This window comes from Oncorhynchus keta, chromosome 17, assembly GCF_023373465.1.
Source record: "Oncorhynchus keta strain PuntledgeMale-10-30-2019 chromosome 17, Oket_V2, whole genome shotgun sequence".
Taxonomy (NCBI): Eukaryota; Metazoa; Chordata; class Actinopteri; order Salmoniformes; family Salmonidae; genus Oncorhynchus; species Oncorhynchus keta.
The window spans coordinates 41,149,650-41,162,630 of NC_068437.1; the positions used below are offsets into that span (position 1 = coordinate 41,149,650).

General features: G+C 49.1%; 1 protein-coding gene across 1 annotated transcript; it reads right to left on the minus strand.

The window, feature by feature from the left end:
- Window positions 1-2,356: 2,356 nt before the first annotated feature.
- On the minus strand, window positions 2,357-2,992 carry LOC118396177 (ubiquitin carboxyl-terminal hydrolase isozyme L1-like). The gene has a single exon (XM_035790284.2). It carries the CDS (start codon window positions 2,990-2,992, stop codon window positions 2,384-2,386), a length of 609 nt encoding a protein of 202 aa, XP_035646177.1. The 3' UTR covers window positions 2,357-2,383.
- Window positions 2,993-12,981: the final 9,989 nt, after the last annotated feature.

The following is a 12,981-nucleotide window of genomic DNA, read 5'->3' on the forward strand; positions in this document are numbered from 1 at the left end:
GCCGTCTCCGTCAGGGCTTCTACTGGGGGCAGCACAAGAGGGATGTGGAGGACTTTTGTCGCCGCTGTGACAACTGCACAGCGAGAAAGGGCCCCCCAGGCCGCTCTCATGCTCAGCTCCAACAGTTCCCAGTGGGGGCTCCCATGGAGAGGGTGGGAGTGGATGTAGTTGGGCCGTTCCCCACCACAGACAGTGGAAACCGCTGGGTGCTCACGGCCATGGACTATTTCACAAAATGGCCCGAGGCCTATGCTCTGCCTGACCAGGAGGCAGAGACCATCGTCGACGCCCTGACAGCGGGGATGTTCAGCAGGTTTGGAGCTGCAGAGTCCATCCACAGCGACCAAGGCAGAAACTTTGAGTCCCATGTGTTCGCCACCATGTGTGAGAGGCTGGGTATGCACAAGACCCGCACTACTCCTCTCCATCCTCAAAGTGATGGCCTTGTGGAGCGCTTCAACAAAACGCTTGGACAGCAGCTGGCCATCGTCTCTTCCACACACCAGCGTGACTGGGACAAGCACCTGCCTATGGTCCTCATGGCATGCCGCTCCGCTGTCCAAGACTCCACTTCCTGCACGCCTGCCCTCCTCATGCTGGGGAGAGAGATCCGCACCCCTGCGGAGATGGCGTTTGGTCGGCCCCTGGATAGCCCTCATGTTCCTCCGGGGCCGGAGTATGCCCGGAGACTCCAGGACCGCCTGGAGACAGCCCACACCTTCGCCAGAGAGCAGCTGGTGAATGCAGGTGTGAGGCAGAAAAGGAACTATGACGTGCACACCCGGGGAAGGTACTTTGTGGCTGGGGAGCTGGTCTGGGTCTACAGCCCCCTAAGGAAAAAAGGCAGATGCCCCAAGTTGGACAGTCACTGGGTGGGACCCTGCAGTGTCCTGGAGAGGGTAGGGGAGGTTGTGTACCGGGTGCAGCTTCCTCCTAGGGGGAGAAAGGTGGCACTGCACCGGGACAGGTTAGCCCCATACAGAGGGGCCTCTTCTCCCCAAACCCCAGGAACCCCCACAATTCCCCTCTGGCAATGACATTCTCCAGGCACCCACCCTCAGGTGCCGCAGACAAGGCTCCAGACAGCCCACTCCCCCTGTCTCCCCCCCTGTGTCACCGCGTGGTTCCCCAGAGCCACGGACTGTATTACCCGTTCCCGCTTCCTTGTCACCCATATCCCTGCCTTCATCCCCTGGGTCCCAGAGGGGCACTTTGCGACCATCACGGCCACGCAGGCAAAGGAGACCTCCGGGTCACTTCAGAGACTTTGTTTGTTCCCTCGGGGACGAGGGACTTTGTGGTGGGGGGGCTGTGTAGCGACCCGCACAGACAGCTGTGTGTTATGTGTTAGGCTAGGAGGTGGTTGTGTTGTACTGACCAGTACCCGGTGTTCGCAGGGTCCGACATGTCAATCAACCTGCTATCTGCCAATCACGGGGATGCCTGGAATGTTCTGATGCCGGACATCCTGGTGGTTGGCGGAGTGGCGTGGAGGGGGGTTGGGCAGGGGGGTGGAGCATTGGAAGTTAAGACCAGGTTCAGCCTTTGTTCTCTCTCTCTTACGTCTGGGCTTCACAAGAGAAGGTCACGATTGGCTTGTGGGTTATCTGTCATCTATTTGGCGTGTGCTACGGCCCAAACAGTAGCCTGTGTAAAGTTGGTTTAATAAACCGTCAATTCGCAAACTCAAGTCTGGACAATTGTTCATTTATGATCTAGTCAGGTCATTACAATACTATGGCTGCGTTTAGACAGCCTGTCCAACTCTTTTTTTCCACTAATAATTGTCTTTTGTCCAATCGGATCAGCTCTGATGTGAAAATACCCGAAGTGATTAGTCAAAATACCAATTAGTGGGGAAAATATCATAATTGGGCTGCCTGTGTAAACACGGCCTATGTGCTCTGGTTTTATGGTTTTCACAAAGTCATAATTATTGCTAAAACCCGCCTATTTCTACAATTTCTCTTCTTAAAATCGGGGTTTAAAATTAACCCTAACCTTAAATGAAGACCAAAAAGCTCATTTTTGTTTAGAAAAATGTTGACGATATAGCCTATTTTGACTGGCTATAGAATCTACTAGAAACCCAGGTTTACTTGTGGGGGCGAGACAACATATTTGAATAACATTTATTTCATGTGATGTAATACATTATTTTTACAATGTGTGATGTAAAAATAGAAAATACAATTTGTTCATGTAACAAAATGTTTGATCATTTTGAGACTACAGAAACAGACCTAAAATGTAGCGTTGACATCCTCGTCATCAAACACAGACACCAGGCTTTGGCAAGCTTTACTATGTGCTGCAGTGTGTGTGAGCGTGTACATTGTTTGTGTTTCAGACTACGTGTGTGCCTTCTTGGAGCAACAGAAGGCTATAGCAGAGAAGTGGACCTCCCTCTCTCTCTCTCCACAAACTCCTGACAAACACGCGCCGCATCCCAGATGAAGGAGTTGTCCTGGGTGTCTCCATGGTTTACTACTGGCCTCTCCATCCTAGGATCCAGCTCATAAAGTATTCCGTTCACCTTGACAAAGGTAGTTAAATGGAAGTTTGACGTGATCTGCTTCGACCCGGCATCTCTGGTGGCCTGGTTCATCTCAAGGTGGGCAGCTTTGTTAAGGGGGGTCATCCAATATGTCTCGTCCAACTTCTTCACAGGCCATGGTACTACCATGTGGGTGGAGTTTTTGGCAAATGCATGCAGCAGAGCTACGGTGCCACATGAGTTGACCACTTTGTTTCTCAGGAAGAAAACAGTCAGACCCCCAAACACCAGCTCTTCTTCCTCTTCCCGGAACAACTCATGCTGTTCCGTTAGCAGGAACCGCAGAATGACGGTGCCGCATGGAAGTGGTACAGACGACAAATCCTCCTCATCCAGACCTAACATGTCCACGAAACGCCAGCTACCACACACACCCAACTTAGTAAGCAGTTTGTTGAACATCAAGGGGTTCATCTTCATAGGGTGCCACCACATCCTACTCGACTCGTTTAGGTCCCAACTGTTGGTAAATGTTGCAGCCTGTGAACAGCCCAACTTTGCCCTGAAGTTGATAAATATATTGATAAAAGTCACCTTGTCAGATAGAGATTTACACAGTTATCAAAATGTCACGCCAGGGTAAGCCTACACGAAACACAGTGTACTGTTGTACTCTATATGGCGACCAGAGTATGGGCAAGTGGGTGTGTCAAAAGGAAAGTAGTGGATGTCGTAGCTGGCACTAAGACCGTAATCAACGAGCTGTATAAAGCCATAAGCAAACAAGAAAATGCTCATCGAGGCTGTGCTCCAAGTGGCCGGGGACTTTAATGCAGGGAAACTTAAATACGTTTTACCTCATTTCTACCAGCATGTTACATGTGCAACAGAGGAAGAACAAAAACTCTAGACCATCTTTACTCCACACACAGAGAGACGCATACAAAACTCTCCCTCGCCCTCATTTTGGCAAATCTGACCATACTTCAATCCTTCTGATTCCTGCTTACAAGCAAAAACTAAAGCAGGAAGTACCAGTCACTCGCTCAATATGGAAGTGGTCAGATGATGCAGATGCTAAGCCACAGAACCGTTTTGCTAGCACAGACTGGAATACGTTCCCGGGACTCATCCGATGGCAATGAGGATTATACCACATCAGTTACCGGCTTCATCAATAAGTGCATCGATGACGTTGTCCCCACATTGACCTTACGTACAAACCCAATCAGACGCCATGGATTACAGGCAACATCCGCACTGAGCTAAAGGGTAGAGCTGCCACTTTCAAGGAGCGGGACACTAACCCGGACGCTTATAAGAAATCCTGCTATGCCCTCAGACGAACCATCAAACAGGCAAAGCGTTAATACAGGACTAAGATTGAATCCTATTCCACGGGCTCCGACGCTCGTCGGAGCCTGCCACAGCAGGGCTTGCAAACTATTACGGACTACAAAGGGAAGCCCAGCCACGAGCTGCCCAGTGACACAAGCCTACCAGACGAGCTAAATTACTTTGATGTGTGCTTCGAGGTATGCAACACTGAATAATGTATGAGCGCACCAGTTGTTCTGGACGACAGTGTGATCAGTGTAGCCGATATGAATAAGACCTTTAAACAGGTCAACATTCACAAGGCAGCAGGGCCAGACGGATTACCAGGACATGTACTCAGAGCATGCACTGACCAATTGGCAAGTGTCTTCACTGATATTTTCAACCTGTCCCTGGCAGTCTGTAATACCAACATATTTCATGCAGATCACCATAGTCCCTGTGCCCAAGAACACCAAGGTAACCTACCTAAATGACTACCGAACCGTAGCACTCACATCTATAGCCATGAAGTGCTTTGAAAGGCTGGTCATGGCTCACAACAACACCATCATCCCAGAAACCCTAGACCCACTCCAATTTGCATACCGCCCCAACAGATCTACAGATGACACAATCTCTATTGCACTCAACACTGCCCTTTCCGACATGGACAGAAGGAACACCTAGGTGAGAATGCTGTTTATTGACTACAGCTCAGCGTTCAACACCATAGTGCCCTCAAAGCTCATCACTAACCTAAGGACCCTGGGACTAATCACCTCCCTCTGCAACTGCATCCTGGACTTCCTGAGGGCCGCCCCCAGGTGGTAAGGGTAGGCAACAACAAAACACGTCTGCCACACTGATCCTCAACACGGGGGCCCCTCAGGAGTGTGTGCTTAATATCATCCTGTACTCCCTGTTCACCCGTGACTGCGTGGCCAAGCACGACTCCAACAACATCATTAAGTTTGTCAGCGACACAACGGTGGTAGGCCTGATCACCGACAACGATGAGTCCTATAAGGAGGTCAGAGGCCTGGTTTTGCCCTTGCACTATACAGTTGATTAAAATAATCAACTAATCATCAAGTTTTGATCACCTGTGTAGTGTTAGGAGGAAAAAATCTAAATGTGCACCGAGTTTGGGAAACCCTGTGTTAGACGGTTTTGATTGAGCAGTGTGTAATTGTTTTTACCACGCAACTACCGTACATTGACCTACTATACGCCGAGAGTTTGAAATTCTGTTTTTAAGCCATAGAATAAGTCTGAGTCTGTCACTTTCGTCATAACGAGGAGACCAAGGCACAGTGTGAGATTAATACATTCTTCTTTATTTAAACGAAGAACACTAAACAAACTAACAAAACCGTGAAACTATAAACACGAGTGCTGACATGCAACTACACATAGACAATAACCCACAAACTATCCAAGGCATATGGCTACCTAAATATGGTCCCCAATCAGAGACAACGATAAACAGCTGCCTCTGATTGAGAACCAATCTAGGCAACCATAGACATAAAAACACCTAGACTGGGAACCATAAACACACAAAAACCCTAGACAGACAAAACACATATCACCCTCGTCACACCCTGACCTAACCAAAATAATAAAGAAAACAAAGATAACTAAGGTCAGGGCGTGACAGAGTCGTATTTCACTGTTAGTTTTATACAAAAAAATACATTTTAGGCTATAAAATGGCCATTATTTATTCAAAGTAAGAGATGATGGGTGTACTTCATGCGTTGTATGCGTGTGCAGCTTTCACCTTGATATTCACTCAACCACCTACTTCCGGCACCGACAGAGATGGCCGCCTCGCTTCGCGTTCCTAGGAAACTATGCAGTATTATGTTTTTTTACGTGTTATTTCTTACATTGGTACCCCAGGTAATCTTAGGTTTCATTACATACAGTCGGGAGAAATTACTGAATATAAGAGCAACGTCAACTCACCATCATTACCACCAGGAATATGACTCTCCCGAAGCGGATCCTGTGTTTTGCCTTCCACCCAGGACAATGGATCGGTTCCCAGCCGGCGACCCTAAACAACGATGCCGTAAAAGGGGCAAACAAAGCGGTCTTCTGGTCAGGCTCCGGAGACGGGCACATCGCGCACCACACCCTACCATACTACTCGCCAATGTCCAGTCTCTTGACAACAAGGTTGATGAAATCGGAGCAAGGGTAGAATTCCAGAGAGACATCAGAGACTGTAACGTTCTTTGCTTCACGGAAACATGGCTCACTCGAGAGACGCTAACGGAGTCGGTGCAGCCAGCTGGTTTCTTCACACTTCGCGCCGACAGAAACAAGCATCTTTCTGGTAAGAAGAGGGGCTAAGCCTTATGATTAACGAGACGTGGTGTGATCATAACAACATACGGGAACATACGGGAAGTCCTTCTGTTCACCGGACTTAGAAATCCTCACAATCAAATGTCGACCGCATTATCTACCAAGGGAAATCTCTTCGATTATAATCACTGCCGTTTATATTCCCCCCCAAACAGACACATTGATGGCCCTGAACAAACTTTATTTGACTCTAGGTAAACTGGAAACCACATATCCTGAGGCTGAATTCATTGTAGCTGGGGATTTTAACAAGGCTAATCTGAAAACAAGACTCCCTAAATTATATCAGCATATCAATTGTGCTACCAGGGCTGGTAAAACCCTGAATCATTGTTATTCTAACTTCCGCGCCGCATATAAGGCCCTCCCCTGCCCTCCTTTCAGAAAAGATGACAATGACTCCATTTGGTTGCTTCCAGCCTACAGACAGAAACTAAAACAAGAAGCTCCCGCGCTCAGGTCGGTTCAACGCTGGTCCGACCAATTTGATTCCACGCTTCAAGACTGCTTTGATCACGTGGATTGGGACATGTTCCGCATTGCGTCCAACAACAACATTGACGAATATGCTGATTCGGTGAGCGAGTTCATTAGAAAGTGCATCGGCGATGCTATACCCACAGCAACGATTAAAACATTCCTAAACCAGAAACCGTGGATTGATGGAAGCATTCGCACAAAACTGAAAGCGCAAACCACTGCTTTTAACCAGGGCAAGGTGACCGGAAACATAACCGAATACAAACAGTGTAGCTATTCCTTCCACAAGGCAATCAAACAAGCTAAGTGTCAGTGTAGAGACAAAGTAGTCGCAATTCAAGGGCTCAGACACAAGAGGTATGTGGCAGGGTCTACAGTCAATCACGGATTACAAAAAGAAAACCAGCCCAGTCGCGGACCAGGATGTCTTGCTCCCAGACAGACTAAATAACTTTTTTTGCTTGCTTTGAGGACAATACAGTGCCACTGACACGGCCCACTATCAAAACCTGCGGACTCTCCTTCACTGCAGCCTACGTGAGTAAAACATTTAAATGTGTTAACCCTCGCAAGGATACATGCCCAGACAGCATCCCCAGCCGCGTCCTCAGAGCATGCGCAGACCAGCTGGCTGGTGTGTTTACGGACATATTCAATCAATCCTTATCCCAGTCTGCTGTTCTCACATGCTTCAAGAGGGCCACCATTGTTCCTGTTCCCAAGAAATCTAAGAAAGCTGAGCTAAACGACTAAACGACAATTCCGTCATCATGAAGTGCTTTGAGAGACTAGTCAAGGACCATATATCACCTCCACCCTACCTGACACCCTAGACCCACTCCAATTTGCTTACCGCCCCAATAGGTCCACAGACGACGCAATCGCAATCACACTGCACACGGCCCTAACCCATCTGGACAAGAGGAATACCTATGTGAGAATGCTGTTCATCGACGACAGCTCAGCATTTAAAACCATAGTACCCTCCAAACTCGTCATCAAGCTCGAGACCCTGGCTCTCGACCCCGCCCTGTGCAACTGGGTACTCGACTTCCTGACGGGCCGCCCCCAGGTGGTGAGGGTAGGTAACAACGTCTCCACCCCGCTGATCCTCAGCACTGGGGCCCCATAAGGGTGCGTTCTGAGCCCTCTCCTGTACCCCCTGTTCACCCATGATTGCGTGGCCATACACGCCTCCAACTCAATCATCAAGTTTGCGGACGACACTACAGTGGTAGGCTTGATTACCAACAACGACGAGACGGCCTACAGGGAGGAGGTGAGGGCCCTCGGAGTGTGGTGTCAGGAAAATAACCTCACACTCAACAAAGGAGATGATTGTGGACTTCAGGAAAGAGCAGAGGGAGCACCCCTCTATCCACATCGTTGGTACAGTGGTGGAGAAGGTGTAAAGTTTTAAGTTCCTTGGTGTACACATCACGGACAAACTGAATTGGTCCACCCACACAGACAGCATTGTGAAGAAGGTGCAGCAGCACCTCTTCAACCTCAGGAGGCTGAAGAAATTTGGCTTGTCACCAAAAGCACTCACAAACTACAGATGCACAATCGAGAGCATCCTGTCGGGCTGTATCACCGCCTGGTACGGCAACTGCTCCGCCCACAACCGTAAGGCTCTCCAGAGGGTAGTGAGATCTGCACAACGCATCACCGGGGGCAAACTACCTGCCCTCCAGGACACCTACACCACCCGATGTCACAGGAAGGCCATAAAGATCATCAAGGGCATCAACCACCCGAGCCACTGCCTGTTTACCCCGCTATCATCCAGAAGGCGAGGTCAGTACAGGTGCATCAAAGCAGGGACTGAGAGACTGAAAAACAGCTTTTATCTCAAGGCCATCAGACTGTTAAACAGCCACCACTAACATTGAGTGGCTGCTGCCAACATACTGACTCAACTCCAGCCACTTTAATAAGGGAATTGATGGACATTGATGTAAAAATGTATCACTAAACACTTTAAACAATGCCACTTAATATAATGTTTACATAACCTACATTACTCATCTCATATGTATAGGTATATACTGTACTCATTTAAAATGCTGCATCTTGCCCTCTTTATGTAACACATGTATCACTAGCCACTTTAAACTATGCCATTTTATGTTTATATACCCTACATTACTCATCTCATATGTATATACTGTACTCTATACCATCTACTACATCTTGCCTATGCCGTTCTGTACCATCACTCATTCATATATCTTTATGTACATATTCTTTATCCCTTTACACTTGTGTGTATAAGGTAGTAGTTGTGGAATTGTTAGGTTAGATTACTCGTTGGTTATTACTGCATTGTCGGAACTAGAAGCACAAGCATTTCGCTACACTCGCATTAACATCTGCTAACCATGTGTATGTGACAAATAAACATTTGATTTGATATGATATTGGCTAAGAGGTAGATACTTCCCACTCCGTTGACGGGGCAGCGAATGGCACTGTGTCCCATTGTTGTCCTACTTTAACTAAAATAATGTGAGAGAAAAAAAATTGGCCACGACCCATACAATAATACTAATATACTAATATAATAATACTAATATACTAATACTAAATACTAATAATGGCAGAGCAATTCAACAGCAACTTCATACAAGAACGAACCCAGTCATCAACATAGGATTTGCAATAATCTGTATTATTTTCTAGTGGATGAGTGCAGAGGGTATGAATGTGGGGGGTGTTCATCGACACAACAAAGGCCTTAAAAATGTCCACAGTCTTCTCGGCCACATGTCATTAGTACACCCCACCTCAATACAGTTCACATAATATACAACTTGCAAGTAACCTACTAAAATGTCCATCCAAATACTTTACATTTACATTTACATTTAAGTCATTTAGCAGACGCTCTTATCCAGAGCGACTTACAAATTGGTGCATTCACCTTATGACATCCAGTGGAACAGCCACTTTACAATAGTGCATCTAAATCTTTTAGGGGGGGGGGGGGTGAGAAGGATTACTTATCCTATCCTAGGTATTCCTTAAAGAGTTGGGGTTTCAGGTGTTTCCGGAAGGTGGTGATTGACTCCGCTGTCCTGGCGTCGTGAGGGAGTTTGTTCCACCATTGCGGGGCCAGAGCAGCGAACAGTTTTGACTGGGCTGAGCGGGAACTGTACTTCCTCAGTGGTAGGGAGGCGAGCAAGCCGGAGGTGGATGAACGCAGTGCCCTTGTTTGGGTGTAGGGCCTGATCAGAGCCTGGAGGTACTGAGGTGCCGTTCCCCTCACAGCTCCGTAGGCAAGCACCATGGTCTTGTAGCGGATGCGAGCTTCAACTGGAAGCCAGTGGAGAGAGCGGAGGTGCGGATGACGTGAGAGAACTTGGGAAGGTTGAACACCAGACGGGCTGCGGCGTTCTGGATGAGTTGTAGGGGTTTAATGGCACAGGCAGGGAGCCCAGCCAACAGCGAGTTGCAGTAATCCAGACGGGAGATGACAAGTGCCTGCATTAGGACCTGCGCCGCTTCCTGTGTGAGGCAGGGTCGTACTCTGCGGATGTTGTAGAGCATGAACCTACAGGAACGGGCCACCGCCTTGATGTTAGTTGAGAACGACAGGGTGTTGTCCAGGATCACGCCAAGGTTCTTAGCGCTCTGGGAGGAGGACACAATGGAGTTGTCAACCGTGATGGCGAGATCATGGAACGGGCAGTCCTTCCCCGGGAGGAAGAGCAGCTCCGTCTTGCCGAGGTTCAGCTTGAGGTGGTGATCCGTCATCCACACTGATATGTTTGCCAGACATGCAGAGATGCGATTCGCCACCTGGTCATCAGAAGGGGGAAAGGAGAAGATTAATTGTGTGTCGTCTGCATAGCAATGATAGGAGAGACCATGTGAGGTTATGACAGAGCCAAGTGACTTGGTGTATAGCGAGAATAGGAGAGGGCCTAGAACAGAGCCCTGGGGGACACCAGTGGTGAGAGCGCGTGGTGAGGAGACAGATTCTCGCCACGCCACCTGGTAGGAGCGACCTGTCAGGTAGGACGCAATCCAAGCGTGGGCCGCGCCGGAGATGCCCAACTCAGAGAGGGTGGAGAGGAGGATCTGATGGTTCACAGTATCGAAGGCAGCCGATAGGTCTAGAAGGATGAGAACAGAGGAGAGAGAGTTAGCTTTAGCAGTGCGGAGCGCCTCCGTGATACAGAGAAGAGCAGTCTCAGTTGAATGACTAGTCTTGAAACCTGACTGATTAGGATCAAGAAGGTCATTCTGAGAGAGATAGCGGGAGAGCTGGCCAAGGACGGCACGTTCAAGAGTTTTGGAGAGAAAAGAAAGAAGGGATACTGGTCTGTAGTTGTTGACATCGGAGGGATCGAGTGTAGGTTTTTTCAGAAGGGGTGCAACTCTCGCTCTCTTGAAGACGGAAGGGACGTGGCCAGCGGTCAGGGATGAGTTGATGAGCGAGGTGAGGTAAGGGAGAAGGTCTCCGGAAATGGTCTGGAGAAGAGAGGAGGGGATAGGGTCAAGCGGGCAGGTTGTTGGGCGGCCGGCCGTCACAAGACGCAAGATTTCATCTGGAGAGAGAGGGGAGAAAGAGGTCAGAGCACAGGGTAGGGCAGTGTGAGCAGAACCAGCGGTGTCGTTTGACTTAGCAAACGAGGATCGGATGTCGTCGACCTTCTTTTCAAAATGGTTGACGAAGTCATCTGCAGAGAGGGATGAGGGGGAGGAGGATTCAGGAGGGAGGAGAAGGTGGCAAAGAGCTTCCTAGGGTTAGAGGCAGATGCTTGGAATTTAGAGTGGTAGAAAGTGGCTTTAGCAGCAGAGACAGAGGAGGAAAATGTAGAGAGGAGGGAGTGAAAGGATGCCAGGTCCGCAGGGAGGCGAGTTTTCCTCCATTTCCGCTCCGCTGCCCGGAGCCCTGTTCTGTGAGCTCGCAATGAGTCGTCGAGCCACGGAGCGGGAGGGGAGGACCGAGCCGGCCTGGAGGATAGGGGACATAGAGAGTCAAAGGATGCAGAAAGGGAGGAGAGGAGGGTTGAGGAGGCAGAATCAGGAGATAGGTTGGAGAAGGTTTGAGCAGAGGGAAGAGATGATAGGATGGAAGAGGAGAGAGTAGCGGGGGAGAGAGAGCGAAGGTTGGGACGGCGCGATACCATCCGAGTAGGGGCAGTGTGGGAAGTGTTGGATGAGAGCGAGAGGGAAAAGGATACAAGGTAGTGGTCGGAGACTTGGAGGGGAGTTGCAATGAGATTAGTGGAAGAACAGCATCTAGTAAAGATGAGGTCGAGCGTATTGCCTGCCTTGTGAGTAGGGGGGGAAGGTGAGAGGGTGAGGTCAAAAGAGGAAAGGAGTGGAAAGAAGGAGGCAGAGAGGAATGAGTCAAAGGTAGACGTGGGGAGGTTAAAGTCGCCCAGAACTGTGAGAGGTGAGCCGTCCTCAGGAAAGGAGCTTATCAAGGCATCAAGCTCATTGATGAACTCTCCGAGGGAACCTGGAGGGCGATAAATGATAAGGATGTTAAGCTTGAAAGGGCTGGTAACTGTGACAGCATGGAATTCAAAGGAGGCGATAGACAGATGGGTAAGGGGAGAAAGAGAGAATGACCACTTGGGAGAGATGAGGATCCCGGTGCCACCACCCCGCTGACCAGAAGCTCTCGGGGTGTGCGAGAACACGTGGGCGGACGAGGAGAGAGCAGTAGGAGTAGCAGTGTTATCTGTGGTGATCCATGTTTCCGTCAGTGCCAAGAAGTCGAGGGACTGGAGGGAGGCATAGGCTGACATGAACTCTGCCTTGTTGGCCGCGGATCGGCAGTTCCAGAGGCTAACGGAGACCTGGAACTCCAAGTGGGTCGTGCGCGCTGGGACCACCAGATTAGGGTGGCCGCGGCCACGCGGTGTGGAGCGTTTGTATGGTCTGTGCAGAGAGGAGAGAACAGGGATAGACAGACACATAGTTGACAGGCTACAGAAGAGGCTACGCTAATGCAAGGAGATTGGAATGACAAGTGGACTACACGTCTCGAATGTTCAGAAAGTTAAGCTTACGTAGCAAGAATCTTATTGACTAAAATGATTAAAATGATACAGTACTGCTGAAGTAGGCTAGCTGGCAGTGGCTGCGTTGTTGACACTACACTAATCAAGTCGTTCCGTCGAGTGTAATAGTTTCTACAGTGCAGCTATTCGGGGGCTAGCTGGCTAGCTAGCAGTGTTGATTACGTTACGTTGCGTTAAAAGAACGACAATAGCTGGCTAGCTAACCTAGAAAATCGCTCTAGACTACACAATTATCTTTGATACAAAGACGGCTATGTAGCTAGC